The sequence below is a fragment of the Alosa pseudoharengus genome, unplaced genomic scaffold (assembly GCF_046254945.1).
Source record: "Alosa pseudoharengus isolate Yale_2024_CS ecotype anadromous, Long Island Sound unplaced genomic scaffold, YU_APseudo_1.1 YU_APseudo_1.1_scf_4, whole genome shotgun sequence".
NCBI lineage: Eukaryota > Metazoa > Chordata > Actinopteri > Clupeiformes > Clupeidae > Alosa > Alosa pseudoharengus.
In genome coordinates this window covers 13,620,123-13,642,786 of record NW_027468774.1, presented here as the reverse complement: position 1 = coordinate 13,642,786, position 22,664 = coordinate 13,620,123, and the positions used below count along the sequence as shown (strand labels likewise).

At 41.6% G+C, this 22,664-nt stretch overlaps 1 protein-coding gene across 2 annotated transcripts in view; it reads left to right on the top strand.

The window, feature by feature from the left end:
• The first annotated feature begins 513 nt into the window (after positions 1-513).
• foxk1 (forkhead box K1) overlaps positions 514-22,664 on the top strand; it is a 29,736-nt gene continuing 7,585 nt past the window's right edge. The window contains exons 1-5 of one of the 2 annotated variants that reach the window (XM_076264904.1): positions 514-1,453; positions 5,782-5,979; positions 10,570-10,729; positions 13,115-13,261; positions 13,778-13,968. In XM_076264904.1, coding sequence (XP_076121019.1) covers positions 1,053-1,453; positions 5,782-5,979; positions 10,570-10,729; positions 13,115-13,261; positions 13,778-13,968 — 1,097 coding nt within the window. In that variant the 5' untranslated portion in view covers positions 514-1,052. The remainder of the gene's footprint in view (positions 1,454-5,781; positions 5,980-10,569; positions 10,730-13,114; positions 13,262-13,777; positions 13,969-22,664) is intronic. The other variant, XM_076264902.1, reaches the window with a different exon arrangement.

Below are 22,664 nucleotides of genomic sequence, written 5' to 3'. Positions count from 1 at the left end.
TGACATAAAAATTTAATTAGGTTGTGTTTTAAAAAAAATGCATTGCCATGTATTTCAGGGTAGGCCTAGACTACTGACATATAGGGCTGTAGATTGATTGATTGGTCGGTTGGTTGGTTTATTGATTGATTGATTTATTGATTGATTGATTGATTGATTGATTGATTGATCACATCTATTGAAGATCACTGTTGCTCATTCTAATAGGCCTAATTCAGTCTAATCTTTTCTTCAATAGTTTGTTTTTGTCTGGCCTATTACATTCACTAGGCTTAAAACGCATTAATGAATAAATACTGTGTCTTCTTATGGATTTCTAATTTTCCTAGATGGTGACGATCGTCTTCGTACAGTTTAATTTATGGGAGAATACGGACATCTAGCGTAGCCTACAGGTAGGTCTACACGTTTCCGCGATATGAAAATAGTGGAGCCATTAAAAGCCGGTCCGCGTTTTCAGTCTTACTTGTACTTGAAGTGTTTATAAACATGGAGAACAGCCACTGGTCAGCAGGCGCGGACGTCATCATCTTCGCTTCTTTAAACATTACTCGAATATTCTCAATGTTGAGATTAGTGAACTAAAATATTCATCGACACATCGAATTCGTAAATATATGCAAAATACATTATCTCAGAACACTTAACTAATACAGGAACACTCCAAAAGTGCCACATGTAACGCACGTGTCGTCCGGTTCCAGGAACTGCAACAACATTAACTAGTTGTTGCCCAATGCTCTTAAAACTGAGATAACTTAGATGCATGATTTCTCCTGTGGCCAAAGATTCTTTCAATGTCTTTAATGTATTTTCCCTAGCAGGCAATGTCAATTCTGTGAAAATATCCCCAATCTACAGTGTAAGAATCCAAAAAGACCATGGCACCTGAGGCACATCAGTGCGAATTTCAGAGCGAGTCAGGACCTGCAAATCCATGACGTGGATTACCACTCTCTTTGTTCATGTTGTGACTACCATCAACAGCAACCAAGTGAAGCCTTCCAGCCCTCAGCCATTGCGTTGAAATTCCCCTTGAATTACACGAGAAGATGGCTGATTTCGGAGATGATACGGGAGCACGGGCCTTGCTGGCGCTTAAGTCTGCACCGTGTAGCCCTGTCAGAGTAGCAATTGCACCCATGTATACGCTCTCGTCGAATTCGGCTGGGATCACATCCATGCCCCTCTCTCCTCCAGCACCGGCCCTTGCACGACTGGAAGGCAGGGACTTCGAGTTTGTAATGCGCCAGAGGACAGTGACGGTGGGCCGGAATTCATCGCATGGTTCCGTAGATGTCAACATGGGTCATTCGAGCTTCATATCCAGGCGACATTTGCAGATCACATTTGAAGAGCCCTACTTTTATCTACGTTGTCTTGGAAAGAATGGTGTGTTTGTGGATGGTGTATTCCAGAGGAGAGGAGCTCCGCCGCTTCAATTACCAAACGAGTAAGTAGTCTTAAGCCTGCTAAAGTAAGGCTAGCAGCAAAGCAATCAGTTAGCTAAGCTTGATGTACTGTATGCTTGCTGTAGTTGAGCTGGATGCTAAACAGCTAGCAACACTGAGCACAAGAGTGAAGCTAAACAGCTAAGTAGCTAATGTGGCTACAGGAGTATGAACTGACATTTGTATGGGTTTGTAGGGCCTTGACTCCGCGTGTTTGTAGCAAGTTGGGTTGGAACTTTAGCTTGCTATTTACATCGTGCGCGCTGTACCCATGTGACATTGACAGCCATAGCTAGCTAAGCAAAATCGTTAGCTAACGTTACATAGAAATAAGGTGAAGTTGACTTGCAACAGTTGCAATGTTGTCTATCTACTAAATACATCGTTTTGACGTGTTAATCCTGTTTTTGATGTGTATGTTGTGTTGTGTTTGTATAGCAAACTTAGAGGATTTTTGCAGTGTTAACAATTGCAGAACATAAACCACTTTAACTTTCCTACTTTAGTCAGGGAAGTGGTTTCTTTGTATTTCTTTTTTTATCTAACGTTACCGTCCGAGGAATTTGCTAGATGCATTTAAACTATCTTCATTATACTGGAAGTTTCTGCATTGAGTTACTCTCTGTGGGCAAAACTGTGTCGTCCTTTTGTAGTATTGAATCGGACTAAATTAACGTTACTTGTATTATGTCAATAGCTGTTGTTTCTAGTCTGTTTGGACTTTGTCAACACGAGTATGCAGGGGGTGTGTGTGCTCCTGATTGGATCTTGGAAGGTCGGTGCCCCAGTACGTCTACGTCTAGCTAACGTTACTGTTGTTGTTATGAGGAGCCATGTCAGACTGTCTCGTGTAGCCTATGCCACATTGGTGTAGGCCTACATTTTTTCAGATTTCCGCAGATAAAAGTGCGTAATAATGATGGTAATACCGACTAGCACTAACAAAACTATTACCAATTTGGTATTGCATTTGCATGTGAGACACAGCACACAGTAGAAATATTTATCAAAATGCAGGTTTCATTTTGAAGTTCTCTGAATGTAGTAGGCCTAGGTTATGCCTCAGAGTATGTGACCATTTGGAAGAGACTATGAAACCAAAAAACGACACCTAACATTGTATTTTTGTTGTATCCCTGTGAGTTTAAGGTCATCCCCTCTGATCTGACTAAATATTTGCCTATATTTACATGAAGGAGGGAGTTGAGAACATTGAGCAGCTATTTGGTGTTTCTGGAGGGCCACTGCCTCAAAGTACAATGCACTAGTAGTCTATCTACATTTATGCATTTATGCAAGAACATAGGAATTGTAATGACATTTCAGTGTTGTGGTCAAAAATGCTTGCTTTTGCACAGCGATGTGGTTATGAACACGTGGTAAAAAAGGCATTTTCTCAGTATTCATTTATTTTCCTGCAGCTGACAAATGTAAATAAATGCATTACATTACAAACAGCTAAAAAAGATGCATAGCATTTAATTTACAGAAATACTGTGCAGGAAATACTCCATCACATTTCCACATCCTTGTAGAATTGCATGCTAACATTAAGCATACAGTATACATTCATTTTATACAGCAAAAAACAACATATCACGTTTCGAATTGAATGAAAAGTATATGTTCATGTGTATTGTGCTGTTCCTTGTGTGAGAGTGTGTTTTCAGTATAGACAAATTATTATTTCTTCTCCTTTTATCCAGTAATGACTAACCTGTCATCTTTCACCACCATAGTGTTCCTGTGGTAGTCTCCCCACACACACCTCTTTTGCCTTATCAGCCATATGAAAGTGATAGAACAATTTATTATTATGACTTATTGTGTAACTCAAAGGATCCGTCATCCTAATTTGGGCCCTGATCATTGGCCCTTGCTAGTTTGCTGCGCTAGCATGGATTTTACCTGGCAGTACTGACATTACACTGGGGAGACTTTCAGAGGTACTGTAAAAACCAGCACAGGCATGCTTTGTTTTAAACTGTCTATATTGATAGACCAGAATGGCTGCACTGATGGCCACCTATAATAAACAGCAACAGACTAATGTTAATTCTAATGTTTATCTGTTGCGGTTATGGAGGTGTTAACAGACAGGTGTTAATTCCTCTCAAGTTATGATCTTGGTTATGGTGGTGCTCACCAAAGCTTGATCTTATTCATGCCACCATCACGCAGGCCTCATCAGGCTATGGAGTAGCAAGTGATGTACACAGCAGCCTGAAAGCATAATATTAGAAGTCAGTTAAGCTTGTACTTATACAACACTGGTTTTTGAAAGAATTATGTTTATCGTTCAGTGTTACTTTGTTTCCAGTGTTGCTGTTATACTGTCATGGCTCAGGTGATGTTCCATGATTGTGCCCAGGGCAAAAGGTGTCTGTGTAAGTGTCCTAATTCCACCAAAGTTTGATGTTAAATTTCTGCCTGGAGGCTGTCGCAGTATCTCAAAGTTGAAGGTTGGTCATAATAGGATTATGGCCTAGTTCCCTCAGTCTCAGTCTAGATGTCAATACAGGGAATAGATCTGTGGTGATTGTTGCTAAGGCCAGCACAGTCGCTCCTCCTGCGGATGGACGAATGTGAAAACATGACCAGTGTGAGAGAGGTAGAGAACAAACTGCTGTTGGCCGTTAGCCAGGCTTGCCCTTCAAAACAACTGGACTGTGTACGCTGCAGCATTACATGTGGCTTCCTGGTGCAGCACTTGTGTAAATAAGCCCTTTGGAGGCAGCACACCAATTCATCACTCCTAGGCCGCACTGCAGACAGTTCAAAACCGCTCCGATTGGGGAAGGGGGCTGGGGGCTTAGCATGTGCCTGCTCTTGTGAAGTTACTATGGCAGAACAGGAATCATAACAGGATACTACCCCTGGAGAAAGGCGAGTCGATCAGTGGTGCAAAGTGCTTTGTTTTCATCCTCTCATACCATTCAATAACATTTTATGTATACAGCACCTTAATATATGAATGCTTGTAGATGACCCAAGGTGAAATTCTGCAGTTTTTGAATATTTTATTGCTGTTAATGCCCTTCCCAATTCATCTGTTCTCATTCTGGCTGATGAGTGCTTTTTGTCTGTATTTCCCATGAAACACTTTGTAACCACTGCTATGTATCAGTCATGTGTCTACTTGCCATTGTCACCTGACTGGGCAGTGGGCATACAGTGTATGTCATACTTACACTAAGAAGAGTAAAGGAATGATGTTCACTTATCCACCTTATTCCTTAAACCGGAAATCCATCCATTCTGTTTACATTATAACTTAGTGCAATCTCAGCAGGCTAACTAGAATATGCTTCAACTTCTATTTCTTTCGAAATGTTGACAATTCTGCACTCAATATGGATATTCCATATAATATAGGACTGACAGAAAAATATAAAAGTTTTGTTTTACAGCTTAGGATGCGTCAAGCATTGTTTACCGCCACATTAAAATTAATACAACGCAGCTTCGACCGGAAATAGAAAACCGTATTTCTGAATACTGAAGTGTCTGGAGAATATCGTGGATATACCACACAAATTACCATTTGTGTCGCTGGACATTAACAGCAACAGATTTGTTAAGGCAGCAGGTGATTTTGAATTGACTCTGCCTAACAGTGCAAATATCCCATTTCCACTTGGAGTGTTAAAGGAGCTATGTGGATTCTGTAGACTTTGAGACGTCTTGAAAACAGCCACACTGTACGCTTACATTTACTTGCATTATACAGTATTTCATACAGCAGCCAGCCACACATAGTGTAGTACCAGTACAATGTGGTATTGTAAGAGAGCTGGCCTAGTGCTAGCTGGTTTGTATTACTTCAGGGATATCTGGACAACACAAGGTGGAGGTGTTTTTGATATTACACCACATCAGTTGTTTCTTTACAGATTCTGTTGCCATTTCAAGGTTATTTTGGATGTTTTAAGCAAAATAACGCCACATAGCAACATATAATATATTCCTAACGTGTCATATGTGAGTGGGATCTACATGTTAAAGTTAAATTGTTTATTGCTAGTGTGAACAAAAGCCAATCGCTTAGCGTTCAAGAAGGGCAAGAAGAAGTGCTACATAACAAACAGTTTCTTCATTGCTTTTTTACCTAAAGTTAACGTTGCTATGCTAATGTTAATGGCTTTTCTTAGTTTGCACTTTTAACACTACCTAGCTGATAGCTCGCTAGTTTAAGACTGAGTTAAGATCTATTTACTTTAACATAACATCTATAAGCATGTTGTGTTTGGTCTCAGTCATTTGTGATCCAGTCCTAAAGTAATGTTGGTTCTTTGTGTATTTGTGTTTTTCTCTCTCTCTCTCTCTCTAGGTGCACGTTGCGGTTTCCGAGTACAGTTATTAAGATCCAGTTTACTGTGCTCTACCACAAGGAGGTGTTGAAGGAGGAGGCCCCTGTGTCTCCGGTGAGACCCCTCTACCCCCAGATCTCGCCGCTGAAAATCAACATTCCTGACACCGACTTCAGAAGCATGATGAGTCCACTGCCCTCCCCCACTGGGACCATCAGGTATCAGCTAATCTTCCTCCTGTAACTGCCAGAGCTAACTAGCAATGTGAGGTCTCAAATCCCAAGGGACCATAGACAGTTTAGATGCTCTGTCCTCAGTTTGGGTTTTGAAATGGAAATGGCAGTTGAGTGTGAGGCAGCATGGGTAAATCCTGCAGATATAGAAGGACACCAGTTCTCCAAAATCATTGCAGGATTTATACATTTGTGAGAATGAGTTTTGTTTTGTTTTTGATACTACCCATCAATTGTGAGAATGAGTTTTGTTTTGTTTTTGATACTACCCATCAATTGTGAGAATGAGTTTTGTTTTGTTTTTGATACTACCCATCAATTGAGCTTTGGGGAACCAGACTGGTTCTCATCTCAGTTAAGATTAAGAATGGGTCTGGGGACGCTTTGTTCACTTCTGATTTCCTGGTAAATTAAACTAAAATCGCTGTTTACTCAATTCCAAAGAAAATATACATCTTTATCATTTAACTACGACACCACAAGCACAGCCATTGGTAGTGTTCAATGCACTGTTAACCATACTGCCTGGCTGCCAGGCTGCCCCATGCCTGATATGCAGTTGTTTGGTTGTTTGGATATTTGGAAATGAATGGCAAGGTCGCCAGACAGACCTGCAGAGCAAATTCAAATAAGCTCACAGATTGGTCTGGATTCACCTAGGCTACCTATAAGTATCATCATAACTATCATTTTGTCATTGTAAAACTGAAGGAGGTCATCCAGGTGGCTGTTTTTAAAAATTGTGTGGTAGTTGTTGAAGAGTAACTTGGCTGTTGAACTTGAGTTGGCATCAGCTAACACTGGCTAACACTTTAATGATTAATGATTTAATACTATCAGCATTAGCACATTGCCGATAGTATTTGGTTGTGTTCGAAAGTGGTGCCAACTGTGTTCGTCAGTCTGAAGCCTGTCTCATACCAGATAAGAGGTTGTGATTGGTTCCTGGATCCCAGATCCCTTACTCGTATGCTAATTACATTGAACACTGATATGACAACGGATCTCCTGAGCGCCTCCGTTAAGTCCGAGTTCTGCAAAGCCCTCTTATCAAAACGGGATTCTGGTCCAACCAGTGTTTTGTTGTAGTGCTGTTCATCCACTGGCCGAAAACTTGTACTTGTAAAGTTGTATTCATTAGGGTGCTCTGAAAGTAGAATCCCAGCTAACCTGAGGCTTCTTGGAAGCTCCGTCTGTGTGTAGTGTACTGGAGGCAAGCAAGCTAGTTAGTCCCCCACCACCCCCTTTTTTCCTGCGGCTCCTGTACACTTTTCCCAGGATTTTTCTCTATCTCTCTCTCTCTCACACTCACACACATACACACGCACACGCACACACGCACACACACACACAGACACACTCGCACATACAACACGGCATGCCCCCACTGGCCAGTCAGCTTCACTGCACAGCGTGTGGCTGGGAGTGTGAGTGGCCTGTGTGTGCACATGCCATATATGGCGTGTGCAGAGCTTGCGGATGTCTGATTGGCCGAGGGGGAAAGTGTTGTGGTTTTGTGTTTTGAGCCACAGATAGTTTCCTTTTTTCCGACAGCCTCCTTGCGGCCTCCCCCTGCACGGCACCCCTCCACCCCTTCACATCCCTCCCCCCCCCCCTTCTCTTCTTCCCCTCGCCCCTCCCCTCCTGCATGCCCGCGCCTCGTGCACCCAAAACAAACAGCATGCATGCTCTGGCCTTCCTGAGTCCTCTCTGGCCCACGGGAGGCTGCGGTTTCCTTCTATTCAGCCTTGTCAAACAAGTTTTCCACCTCCAGGGCAGAGGCAGCAGCCAGAGTTTCTTACCACCATGTTCTACATACAAAAAACAGTAAGCTTCTTACTGGAAGTGGTTTAGGAGGACTTGTAGTCACCCCTCAGTTCCCCCCCCAACCCAACCCAACCCAACCCAACCCAACCCAACCACCCACCCTGCAGTTGGGTCTAGTGGACAAACAGCAGATGCGTCAGAGGTTTTAAATTCCACACACATTGAAATGTATGCTAGTCATCACATGACTACTGGCAGCCTCAGAGTAAGCAGTGTGGATGTACAATACAACTGTGAAACACAGAGTGCCTACGCTATGTACATATTTGTACATATTATCACTTGATAAGAAACTTTCAGAAAACGGTGATGGATTTAACTGTGCTTCATAGATTGGCTCCTTGTGTTGTGCTGTGTATTACACGTACAGAATGGCAGTTTCGTGTTTGTCCTTTAACTGCAATGGTGTCCCAAACTGCAGTGCTACTGCATTAAACAGAGACTTTGCGCCTGCCTTCCGTTCACAGAGGCCAGTTGTGGTACTTGGTCAGTTCAGGACAGTTAACCGATACAACACTTTTATCGAAGAAGAAAGCTAAGCAGGTTTTGTTTAGGTCGATGAGGTTAATGATCAATCAACAGCAGTTGCCAGCATCAAAGTAAATCATTAGTGTGCGTGGTCTGTGGGAGATGTATGTTCAGCCCTGTGCTTCAGGGCTAGCCAGCAGACAAACACACACCCCTCAGAGTCTGCCTGGCAGCCATTAGCCCGGAAAGCCCAGCAGAAATGAAGTTATTTTGCAGTGATGGTGCACATCCAGGAAGGTTGTTGGGAACAGCTGATTCAGGCCTTGCACACGTGTTCGCTTGTGTGTGTGTGTGTGTGTTTGTTTGTTTATTTGTCTGTTTTTGTGTATCAGATATTGTTTTTCAGTGAGCACAGGACTAGGTACTCTGTTAAGGTGTGAACACAGTTTTATCACTGAAATGGCACTGTGTGCTTTGAAGGGGTGTGGTGTACTTGGTGTCGACTTAGTTGCCCTGAAGGTGTTATTGTAGCATGAGGCCCAGCTGTGGATAAAATGCTGCCTACGGTGTGGACTTCAACCTCCTCCTACTTTACCCTCTCCCTCTCTCTTTCTGTCTTTATCCTTCTCTCTCTCTCTCTCTGCACCACTCTCTCTTTTCTTCCCCCCCATGACTCATTAAAGGCTCTCCATCTCTTACTGTCTCCTCACTCCACGGTGATTGTGCTGCAGTGAGCACTCTGTCACAAAGTCCAGTCAGGCTTTCTGAGTTTAGTAGTAGCTGGCCTTATCTCGGTCCTCTGTTGTGCCCTGCTCTTAAGATGCCAGTAGTAAAAATATCATGGGGGTTTACTTTGGAACAGAGGTCATGTTCAGCGTTTGTTGTTAAGTTTCTGAAAATGAAACTGTACTGGCTGTAACATGCAGGCGAGCCATATCAAGATTCTGACCATGATGGGACCATTTGAAAGTCTTTTCTGGTACCATTTTGGATCCAAACCATGGTATTTAAATACTCTTTACTATAGCTATATGTTTTGCAAATGACCATGTTAAATATTGTTCAAGGATTTTTAAATTACACATCGGCTCCTTTCTGGCTTGTGTTGCTGTGTGCTCTCACATTGTGCCTCATCATTCTATTCACACCTGGCTTTTAGGCATCCATTAATTGAAGTTAGTGGTGCCAAGTCATTAGATATAGATTAGATATAAATAACAGGAAGTTATTCAAAATGGATCATTTGAGAGTCTGCAGAGCCACCTGCTGGACAGCCTTCTTCCTCTTCTCTAAATATTGAGCACCTCAAAATAAGAAGGAGATGAGGAACTCTTGACAGTGTAAGCTGATTGGTTTGCTCTTTAGAGTGCATTTTATTTTCAAGTTCAGCCAATCAACTGTTTCCACTCCCTCACATATCAGACACTTAATATGCTGTGCACATTTAGTTCAAGTCCCACCAGCAACTTTTCGACGTTATCTCCCCTACTGCTTCTCCTTGAAGTTTACACAGGTGTATGTCTGTGATCTGTCTGTATTTCATCTGCTTTATTTGTCCGTCTATCTGCTCATCTTCCAACCTGCACAGTAAGGGGCAGCCGTGGCCCACTGGTTAGCACTCTGGACTTGTAACCGGAGGGTTGCCGGTTCGAGCCCCGACCAGTGGGCTGCGGCTGAAGTGCCCTTGAGCAAGGCACCTAACCCCTCACTGCTCCCCGAGCGCCGCCATTGTAGCAGGCAGCTCACTGCGCCGGGATTAGTGTGTGCTTCACCTCACTGTGTGTTCACTGTGTGCTGTTTGTGTTTCACTAATTCACCGATTGGGTTAAAAGCAGAGACCAAATTTCCCTCACGGGATCAAAAAAGTATATATACTTATACTTATACTTATACTTATAATGTTCTTAAAGCATCTGTTCCACCCAGACCTAAGCTAATGCTATGTGTATGCTAATCATTTAAAACAAAACAAAAAAAGTTTTATCCAGTCTAGAATTGTGCACCACACATCAAGAGATCTTTTTTGTTGATTGAAGGGCAGAGTTTTAACTAGACTTTTTTATTAATAGCCAGGAAATCTGTAAATAAATCATTGACTGTTTGCCAGTAAATCCTGTCGACCACTATTGGTGCTTCCATCCCACAACCACCACCACTCACTGCTCCAGAGCCCTCTATAGTTTCTGAGATCCCGTGTTTAAACGCTGCAGTTGTTTTCAGATGTGCCATGTGCAGGATGCCTCTCCTCACTGCTGCTCTCCTGTCTGTCTCCCTCCACAGTGTCCCCAACTCCTGCCCGGCGAGCCCCCGTGGTGCTGGCTCGTCCGGCTATCGCTTCGGCCGCAACATCACGTCGGACCTGCAGCTGGCCGCTGAGTACGCCGCCAAGGCCGTTTCGGAGCAGCAGCACAGGGAGGTTTCAGGCAGGGAGAGCCCCAAGGTAAGCTCCCCCTCTGGGTATTGGTTGGCCTCTATCTCTCCCTCGTCTATTTCGCTCTCTCTCTCTTTCCTGCTCACTCTCTCTCTCTTGTTTTTCATTCCTTTTGCTCACTTTTGCTTCTTTTATTTATTTTTTCAGTCACTGTCTTTTTGTGTGCTCACATGCATATCCTGTATGGCTGAAATGATTACTCGAGTAACTCGAATAATTTGATTACTAAAAATTATCAAGGATAATTCTCTGCCTCAAGGCTTCGTTTAATTCCTATCACTCGCATTATGTGGCCTGCTCAGTTCAGGGATCATCGTTTCACACGGAATGTTATAATTTGATGTAGGCCTACTAGTGCTAGTTAGACCGTACGGTATTTGTAGCGGCTGTAGCCTTATGTTGTGAGTCGATATGATGTTAAGTTATGGAAACATCAAGTAGTTAATTCATGTTAAATTGAAAGTGAGCAATACACCAATAAATCCTTATCACACACACACTCATCTCATCTCTCTCGCTATCTCCACCTCTCTCACGCGCACACACACACACACACACACACACACACACACACACACACACACACACACACACACACTCCCGGTGTTACCTCACCAAATAGGCCTACCCCAGACATAATTATGACCGCCGCGCAGTGAAGCGGCGGTCATATAGGTTTAGTCAGATTTTTTTTTTTTTTTTTTTTTTCGCATGCCCAAATGTCCGTCAAGGTTTCCCGGGACACTGAAAGACCGGGGTACACGAAACTTGGGTGGCATGTAACCCCACATGGATAGCATGGAACCATCGTTTTTTGTTTTGATCTGTAGCCCCCCCGCTGGACTGGACCCCCCGAAAGGAGGGTAGGGCAGAAACAGGTTTTCTGTGAATATCTCGAGAACCGTAGGGTTTAGGAGGACCATTTTTTTTTTGTATGTTGATCTCAAGGGGCCATGTCAACCCATTCCATAACTACTCATTTCATGTATAGCGCCACCTAGTTAAACACAAAAAAGTAAAAATGAGGTGTTGTAATCGTAGGTATCTGTGACCTAACATAGTCAAAACTGCACGAAATTGGAAGTGTAGGATCATTATGACACCCTCTGTATGCACGCCAAGTTTCGTGGAATTCCGTTCATGGGGGGCCACACAATAAATTAATTGTTACTATACACCAACTGGCCTGTAGGTGGCCGGAGACAGTTTTCTGTGAATATCTGGAGAACCGTAGGGCCTAGGAGGTCCACCTTTTTTATGTATGTTGGTCTTAAGGGGGCATGTCAACCCATCCCATTACCACTTATTTCATGTATAGCGCCACCTAGTTAAAAATTAAAAAGCAAAAATTAGGTGTTTTCATCACAATATCTCTGGCTGACATGGTCAAAACTGCACGATTTAGGATTGTGTAGGATCATTATGACACCCTCCGAATGCATGCAAAGTTTTGTGTACTTTCGTTCATGGGGGGCCTTACAATAAAATAATTTATGTGTACATTTAGTGACGTACACCAATAAGGATTTCCGGGACACTGAAAGACCGGGGTACACAAAACTTGGTGGGCATGTAACCCCACATGGACTGGACCCCCCGAAAGGAGGGTAGGGCAGACACAGTTCTCTGTGAATATATTGAGAAATGTAGGGCCTAGGATGACCAATTTTTTCCGTATGTTTGCCTCCAGGGGTCATGTTAACCCATTTCATGTGCACACATGTGCACAAACAGATATACACGCACACACATACATTCACAGTAATCATACGTATGACACATACTCATACAGTAGACATATGTACGCATGCATGCACAGGCACACACACACACACACACACACACACACACACACACCCACACACATAACATAAACATGTACATGCACACATGCACACAATTCAAGAATTTCTCAGAATTATGAACAGGCAAGATGGAGGTGGGGTTGTATAAAATGAATTTTACATGTGAAATCTATGAACTAATCATGTTTTGGTACTTGTTGTCTGCCAGATACCAGTGAGAATTGAGTGTGGATATTGCAATTTAGTGAGACAGTTAGAATCATATAGGCCTTTCAGCGTGATTTATTTTTGTGGAAAAAATGTGCTGGACTGGGCGGCGGTCATATTTTGTACCGCTCTGTGGTACATCTAGTTATTATAGGTTATTTCGTAGTAATGGTAAATGCTGCAGATGCAAATAAAACATATTTTAATAACTTTAAGTGAGTAGGGCTAGTTTACAGCATGGTATTTGTTGTGCATATTAATAAATTGCACTTAATAACAGATTTTTTTAAATTCAATTACTCGATGAAATAATCGATAGAATACTCGATAACAAAAAGAATACTCAATTCTCTCTCTCTCTCTCTCTCTCTCTCTGCCATAGGATGAGTCCAAGCCGCCATACTCCTACGCCCAGCTCATAGTACAGGCCATCTCCTCTGCCCAGGACCGACAGCTAACACTAAGCGGCATCTACGCCCACATCACCAAGCATTACCCCTACTACAGGACAGCAGACAAGGGCTGGCAGGTGAGCGGTCACTTCCTGCTGGACCCCCCCCCCCCCTTTCTCATGTCAGGAGCTGAGCCAAGTACATTTTAAGATGCTGCCATTTCCACTTGGGTCAACTTACAGGGTGCCCAAGTAGAGGAAGTATCACATGCAATATAAATATAATGTGTTTATGAAATTAAATTGTTTTAACAGGCCTTGAAGATGGACATATGTAGTTGCCACAAAATTCCAAAATATCAACCTCTTAAGTCTTGTAAAATGTGCCTGGTCTGGTTACAGTGGCTGGTGAAGCAGACAATGTTTTTTTTTGTAGTCTTAAGGGCTCTTGCTTGTTTTGTCTTTGAGTGGATTGTTTATGCACATTTGAGTGTGCTTTGGTATGAGTTGGGAGTTTTTTGGGTATATTTAGATGTGTGAGTTTATTAGAGTTGGTGTTCGCATGTGACACCATATTGGAGTGTGTGTGTGCGTGCGTGCGTGCGTGTGTGAGATTGCCTTGCCACTAATCTCTGATTTTGAATGTGCTTGCAGAATTCCATCCGGCACAACCTGTCTCTGAACCGCTACTTCATTAAGGTGCCGCGCTCCCAGGAGGAGCCAGGGAAGGGCTCGTTCTGGCGCGTCGATCCGTCCACCGAGGCCAAGCTGGTGGAGCAGGCCTTCCGCAAGCGGCGCCAGAGGGGTGTCTCCTTCCGCACCCCATTTGGACCTCTCTCTTCCAGGTACTGTAAATCCCTTTCTCCAATTATCCAGCGCTCTCTCTCTCTCACTCTCTCTCTTTTTTTCTTTTTTTCTTTCTTTCTTTCTTTCTTTAACTGGCCCCAAGTTTGGCGTTACCATATCACAATCAACAGGCTGTTATTTTGTTAATCCATAGCAAAAACATTTTGAGCAAAACATATGATATTACAAATCACCGCACACTGGTGTATCTTGCTGATTATTTTATTGGCGTGAACGACGTGTTTCGCTGTTGCTTCGTCAGGTTCACTCTTCAACTACACATGACATCCACAGGTAAAATAAGCAATTACCAGGTCACATGACCTCACCACATTCAAGTTTATATCAATACTTTGTACAGAAATGTAATCTGTGAAAAATACCACCTATAAGGATAAAAAGGTAAAGACCAATTGTCAATCCCCCCCATGATCATGTGAACATTGGGCCTGAAGACATAGCTACAAGGCTCTCATGTCATAAATCATACATCAACAGGATTCAAATTGAATTACTCAGATATCAAGACATAAGTTTAGGCTTTCACAACAATACACTTAAATCCATTACTTCATTTAGGCCATAGGGTTCCACTGTGTTTAATTCATCCAGAAGGCCTCCTTCCTTAAAAGTTGTTTAATCAGGTTGCCCCCTCATGGGCTGGGTTGCACTCGCTCAATGTCTATGAATTTATGGGTGGTGGCAGGCCTGTGATTCTTTTCTTTATAATGCCTGGCAATAGCGTAATCCATATTGCCATTTCTAATTGCTGCTTTATGTTCACCAATTCCCAGGTTCAAATTCCGTTTAGTTTGACCTACATACATAAGGCCACACAGGCATTTTGGCATGTATTACTACATGTGTTGAAAGGCAATTAATGAATTATTTTATGTAATTTTTTCCCTGAGTGTGGGTGACTGAATGTATTGCATGCACATTTCCCACATCTATAATTTCCATATGCTTGTTGAGCAAGCCAACTAGTTTTTTGGGGTTTCCTTGTATGTAGAGCTCACCACCATAACCCTAATGTTCTTTTCCTTTTTTTAAAGCAGAAGCAGGGTTTTTGTGACAATAAATGATTCAGACTGGGGTCCCATTCTAAAAGTTTCCAATGGTTGTTTACAATACGTTTGACCTCCTTGGAAACTGTACTATACTCCGACACAAAAGTCATTCTACTCTCTGAGTGTTTAGGTAATGGATTTAGTAGTTATTTTCTGTCTCTTTTGTAGGCCTGGTCAATGCGTGTCTTATTATACCCTCTTTGTCTAAAACATTGGGACATTTCCTGTGCTTTAATTTCATAATCTTTTTTCACTACAATCACTACAAATTCTTCTTATTTTTACAAATTGGCCACGAGCAATGTTCTTAATTGTATGATCTGAATAGAAACTAGATGCATATAGAATTGTATTTCTATCAGTCATTTTTTTCAGCATTTACAGTTATCAGTAAGTCCAAAAAATGGATATGTGTTCCATAGTAAAATGTAACGAGGGATATGTTATATTCATTTAATCATTACATTTAAACAATTTGCCCACAAAGACCATGAATATATCATCAACTAGATGTATCACAAAGTGGTACAAAATATGACCGCCGCTCAGTCCTGCACATTCTCTCCGCAAAAATAAATCACGCTTGTCAATTTGTCTCCATCTCCTACTCCATTCCCTAATCTTTTTGTGTATCTAAATGAGTGTGTGCATTTGCTTTTGTTTATATGTGTGTTTCTGTGTGTGTGTGTGTGTGTGTGTGTGTGTGTGTGTGTGTGTTTTCGTTTTCGTGTGTGTTTTCGTGTGTGTGTGTGGGGGGGGGGGTGGTAATAGGGGGTGTGTGTGTGTGTGTGTGTTTTTTATGTGTCTGTGTGTGTGTGTTTTTTGTGTGTGTGTGTGCGTGCATGGCGTATGTTTGTGCGTGTATGTGGTTTTTGTTTATGTGTGTGTATGTGTGTGCGTGCATGGTGTGTGTGTGGGTGTGTTTGTGCATGCGTGCGTGTACGTGTTTGTGTTTATGTGTGTGTGCAGGCATGTGCTTGTGTGTGGGTGTGTTTGTGTTTATGTGTGTGTGTGCAGGCATGTGCTTAAGTGTGTGCCTGTATGGGTGTGTATGCTTGTGAGTCTGTGCGTGTATGCCTGTGTGTGCGCGTAGGTATGCCTACACGTCTACTGTGTGTGTATGTGTGTGCGCGTGTGTCTTTGTGTGTGTGTGTTCATGCATGTGTGTGTGTGAGTGTGTGCGTACCTGTGTGTGTGTGTGTGTGTGTGTGTGTGTGTCTGTGTGTGTGTCTGCTTGTGTGTGTGTGTTAGGGCTGTCACTTTTGAGAAAAATCAAATTCGAACGGATATCAAATATCAAGCAATGTATTCGAATATATTCGAATATCTACGACCCCCCCAAAAAAAAAAAAAACCCACCGTAATGGAGATTAGGCCTATGAAAAAAAAAACAGAATCGGAACAGCAGGGCACAAACAATAACGTGACTTACAGCGACAGGAGTGAGGCCGGTAGCCTATCCTAATTAATTTCTTAATATTGTTCGCTAGAAACACCAATTTATCAACTTGATCAGGATCAAGTGCGGCTCTCTTTTTATTGACGCTGTTCCCCACATGGGTCTCCAACTCCATGGGTCTCCTACACGTCACACTCAAGCCAGAGGCTGAAGCAGTACTACCGGTACATTTAAATACAATTCTTGCCGCGAAGCATTCCAGCTTACGAATTTAATAAAACGTAAACCATGGAAAATTAAAAAAATAACTCAATTTAGGCTACTTGGCTACGCAATAAGGTTTCCAATAGAGCACACGCATGTTCAATGAATGAGTGAAAGCAGCGGCTGCCTTGTCTTGCAATAAACAGCTGGAAATTCCGACACTCTTTAAACTACATGAAACTTAACTTTGAACCATTGGTCAAAGTGACCGGCAGAGGTTTAGTTTTCCAGACATTTTGATGATATGCCGGTCAAATATCCTATTATCGCTTCTTAATTAGTCAAGTTGAGGAAATGGAGACAGGCTATGTAGCTTAAAGAATGACATAATCAGGCTGAATAGAATGCAACATGTTCATTAGCCTAACTTACGTAAACATGCCTAACAAGATCTAGCCAGTGTTCATGGACAGCAAGAGTCCGCTTCGTTCATTGTTTTAAAAAGGCTACGTTGTTTGTTGCTGCTACCCACGTTATCTCCAGTGGTTCCACTGTTTAACTTGCACAGATGCGCACACACATTGATTGAGCGCTCACACCACTACCCCCTAAGGCTATGCCTCTTTATTTGATAACAATAAATTAAGAAATATTTCCTATTCTGGGAAATGTTTAGTTTCTTTTTCTTTCGGTCCGCGGTTCAATGATACCATTTAATTGTGCCGGAAATTATCCGCGGACCAGCAATCTCCTTGTCGAGGAGGCCCTAACCCTCTAGATCATAGACAGAGAAAGCATAGGCCTACTGTATGCTTTGGGTACAGAACACAGTTGCATGTCCAGTGTACACGGAGAATGACAGTGTCTTGGAGCGGCCGCAACCCCGCAACTCCACTTCCAACGTCATGATTCCGACAGATACGCCCGACACTTCTGCTTTTTATCTGGTGGTGGTGGAGTTGACCGGACATCTGAGACTTCAGACGTTAGCAATTTATCATCATCCATCGCGTCTGGCCTCTGAAAAAAATGTTAAGGCTAGTCTGCCTGGGCTTGGCCGTGTTTGAACCCCCTCACTTTCTTCGTTGTTTAACATGGACGTTTTAAGCGTGCGCTTCCTATTTGAAATGTTTTCTATTTGAAATGCAGCATAGGCTATGCGTGTTGTGTAATAGCTTTCAAACGGTAGACCCTGTACATTTAAAAACATAGCCAGAGGACGTATTGCTTTAATATTGGCTTACATTTTCAGGCTTATTCTCAAATTCAGATTGCGTTGGGGGGACGGGAGCCAATTTCAATCGGACAATTTGACCGGAGAGATTTCATTTTGTCGGACATTTCATTTTTTTGGTACGGTAATTACCGGACAACGGAAACCCTGCTTTAACGGTTACTTTACCATCTACAGTGTAGAACCCAAAGTATTTCCAGACAACACTTTTTAGATGAGTTGGTGACGTAATTGTTCGCTCAGGCTGGCCATTCTGTATCTTCCATTTTCGAAACAGGGTGGTTATTGAGAGGGCTCTGGCTCCAGTCATTATTGTGGTTACTGGCTATTGGCTTGATTTGGTCTTGAGCCAACGCTACAATACTGTACGTTTAGAGCACACGCTACTGGAAGAGATGGCAAACAATAAAATAAAAAACAAACTAATCATAGACTGTAAAAATGTGCTACACATGGCACTAAAAACCGAATAGTTTATTTATAGTTCGACTATGGATATTTCACGTCATGTTCAAATGCATATTCGAATATCGAATAAAAAGTGACAGCCCTAGTGTGTGTGTCAGTCTGTCTGTACTTGTGTAAGTGTGTGTCTGTGTCTGTGCTTGTGTTTGTGTGTTTATGTGTGTGTGTGTGTGTGTGTGTGTGTGTATGCCTGCATGTGTGTGCCTGCATGTGTGTGCATGTATCTTTATGTGTGCGTGTGTGTGTGCATGCGTAGTGTACAGTCACTAAATTTACACATGAATTCATGAATGTAATTTCTAGAAGGTGGGAATATAGGCTACTAATAAAGCTAGAGCACCAGCAAGCAGTAGCCTACAAGACCTTCTATTATTATAATATTTGCATGAAGTTGAGATTAGAGATTAGTTTGAATAATGACGTGAACCAGAGCCATATAGGCTCTGTGGAGAACCAGGAAGATTTAAACACTTTAATTAAACGTAGGCTAATTTACAAAGACATCGTACCACACTGAAAGCTAATATTTTGTCACTAGCAACGTACTGCCCTCTGTCAAACACAATTGTATTTTCAGCTCTGAACAAAACCGTTCACGTTCAAACGAGCATTTTGTTTCATTCGTCATTTCTGGCCGGCCGGATAAAGCAGGCATGGGGGACAAGACTGAAACGTTCAAAGCAGTTATGCCGGAATTGTTTCAAGGCAAACACGGAAGTGTAGCTTAATGCAGCTAGTGGTCTGTAAATCATTTTCTTCCCATAAAAACTCTCGCTTCTGCAATGTGTTTAGGCTAGCCTAGGCCTATTTCATTTTTTGAGCATTCTGAGTTTCTCGTTGAAACGGTGTAGCCTTAAAGAAGATGACCAGATATGGCGAAAATGAACATGATGACTGACAATAAATATATAAATTAAATTATATAAAATAAATTACTGTGATGTTTTAATAAACCATTGTTGGCTTACATTTACCAAGTCAGCTATCTATCCATCTATCTATCTATCTAATAGCTATCTATTCAAATATATGTGTATTCCGACGGCTATGTGCAGCTACTGTAGGCCTATGAATGAACAGAATATCAAACAGCTTTCAGTAGCCTACTACTGTTGCAGATATCACATAGGTATCCCATACATTTTTGTACATTGTTGCACATTGCAACATAAGGACCGTTTACGAGAAACTTTTTTCTAACTCCCTTTCTAAAACCAACGTGATGGCTGCTGCCGCTTGTTTGAAGCTGCTATCATTGATATTAGGGTGATTCTCATGAAGCTGTGGTTAACATGTCCAGGTTCTATTTTCCGAAAACAATATTTTATTAATAGTAACTATGATATTTTCTACAAAGACAGTAAAGAATACTATAGGGACAGATGTTTTTTACTATCATTATAACACTATTTCATAGCAATTTAACCAAAAATCACAGTGAATTCTCATTACCGAAATGTGTCCGGATCCATTATTCTACTGTTTGTTTTAATTTCATGAAAAATCCTTTTTACATAAATTGAAGAAGATTATGCAAAGTTGTGTAAAAATGTCTATATTTATGGTTAATATTTATATTTATGATATTTTGCAAAAGGAAAGGTTACATTTATTGTAAAAATATTGTGTCCACACTAAATGTTCCTCATTACCGTAATGCAACTATATGCCTATAAAAAGTACACTGTTCCGTTAAATTAACAAGCAGACCCATGCTGCATCACTTGGGACAAAAGGTTTAAAATGGAATCAAGTTCAGTTGTTCTCTCTTCTCTCACATCATGATATTTGTGTAAATGTCATAGAATCTTTATTCTGTTACACTGTTGATTATCATTACCGATATGCTGCGATACTCCATGCTTTTAAAAATATTTGAAATTATATTTTATGATGATAAAGACAATATAAGACTTTAATATTTTGTAAAGGTTAAGGTTACATAGCTTGCTAGCATTTTGTGTTATTTGCCAACTTAGTCAAGGACATCTCATTACCGTTACTCCAATTTCTCATTACCACGCATTTTAAAGGGTAATAACGGTAATGAGAAGCTGAGTTGCGGTAATGATGTAGTGATGATCTTGATATAAGATGACCTGTTCCCTCTACTAGTCAGGTTCACCTAACATCTAGTGTTCTCTCCACTAACTTGTTTCTCAGCCCGTTGTTAAAAGGCGTTAAAACAGTTGATGTGATACCGCTTTGTGATTCCGCTTTGTCCTCCCCAGATGATCATTTTTTCAAGCGTAGCCTATTTCATGTTAAATCTTCTTGGATTTTTGACTAACTTTACTGTTTTATCTACAGTTTCGCCCGGTCCCTTGATATAATTTTGCCCCGATTGTCTGGTCTGCTCTGTACTGGCTCTGTGTTTTTGACTGTGGATTCTGTCTCATTTTTTGGTGCCAAGTTTACTTGCATGGCATGACACAACACAGGCATTAAGACCAATGATAGTGATTTAATCAGTTGCTTGTGTTTTTTTTCTATCTCTTGTCAATCAGTAATGTCATGGTTTATTTCTTTTAACTACCATTGGTTTTCACCATGGCAATGGAGGTAATTATGAGGGCACCATAATGGGTTGTCAAATTGGTTGTTGGAGGTACAGTAAAAGGTGCAGGATGACACTCAGATACCTCCCATCTGAGCCTATGTGGCCCTACTGAGCCTATGTGGGCACTCAGATACCTCCCATCTGAGCCTATGTGGGTGACATGACCAATGTACTTTTGCCATGTATCTGTCGGCTCCATGTACCCGTAGGCCAAGTTGAATGATAAAATGGATAACAAGGATATAACCTAGCAAATGTACAGGTGTATCTATTAGGAGAGGGAAACTAGTGGAAGAAAAGTTGTATATTGATGGCGAGGTGATTCCGTCTATTGTGAAAAACATGACGAATTTAGGGAGGTGGTACAATGTTGTTGGGCAGGAGCAGAAAAGAAGAAAAGAGTTTGGTCTTGGTACCAGTTGGAAAGTGTGGGGTTAGTCCACAGCACAGGAGAAGAGACAGATGGTAACCAGCTTGTTTTGAGAACAAGAGGAGCAAACTAGACATTCAACAGCATTGCCTCAAGCAAAACAAGGAAAATGGATGAACTGGCATGATGTGGAGAAGATCAACTGAGAGAGCTAGGGCCATGGATGCCACTGCAATTGGAGAGACATATGGGTCAGGGATGTGACTGCTTTGAGACCAATTGAGTAAGCACATTGTCTACTTTATTGCGCTAACTATTCTCTTTTGATGATGTGATGGAGAAAGCCTTTGAAAGTTAAAGTATGCAGAACTGGTTTCAGAGGTAAGGGAAGGTGGCTGACAAGCACACAGTGAAGATAGGTGTTTGAGGCTTTGTAAGTCGACCACAACACTTCTGTTAGATTTTAGTATTCAAATATGGTCACTGAAAGGAGCTGAAAAAGGAAGTCAGTGGCCATGACTGAGGCTCTCATAGCAACCTCAATTGACTCTGAGATGTGTTAAATCTTGCTGCTGTGTTTCCAGAGTGGTAGTTGTTGGTGCCCACTCTAGGGCTTGAGGTTTGTCTGGTTATGTTGCTGATTAGATCATAAATAGCCACAGCAATGAACAGTAATGCCCAAAGAATTTGTTGGTATTTGTTGGTAACCAATCAGGAGTGTGGAGGAGGGTGGATCTGGGAAGCCAGACACCACTGTTGAGCATTCTGGAGGTGTCATGGGTTCTAATTCAACAAAACACAGACGACGGAAGGTATCTGCTTGTAAGCCCAGTGAAATGCTCTCGAAAGCTACTCTTTTGGTGATGTTTTTTGCCCACAAAGGTTGCTTTGTTGGTGATTTTTTGGATGGTAAAAGTTCTTGGTTGTTGACCGGCCACTCTGGTAAATCCCCTTCCTGTGACACTAGCAATTTAACACCTCTCCTGTGTGTATCTGAAATTCATTTGGTAAAATGAATCATTCTCATTACCGTAACATAAATTCTCATCCTCTGTAACAGACTTTTCATTACCGTAATGCATAAAAATGCATTGATATTGTAAAGATGTTGTTTCTCAGAGACAAACATTTCTTCATTTTGTTATAATATGTTCCTTAACTGTGCCCCACGAGTGGGTTTTGTTCAAAATATATCTATAACAAAGAGATTATTTGAAAAATGTAATTCTACAATACACATTGTATTTCGGTAATGAGACTTAATTCATTTAAACTGGAATTTAAAATATATAAAATATACATTTTGATGTGCAGTACTGTTCATTTAATGTACTTATTTGTGTAAATGAAAAAAAAAATCAAAAAATAGTTTTCTTACTAATGGTCTCCGTTT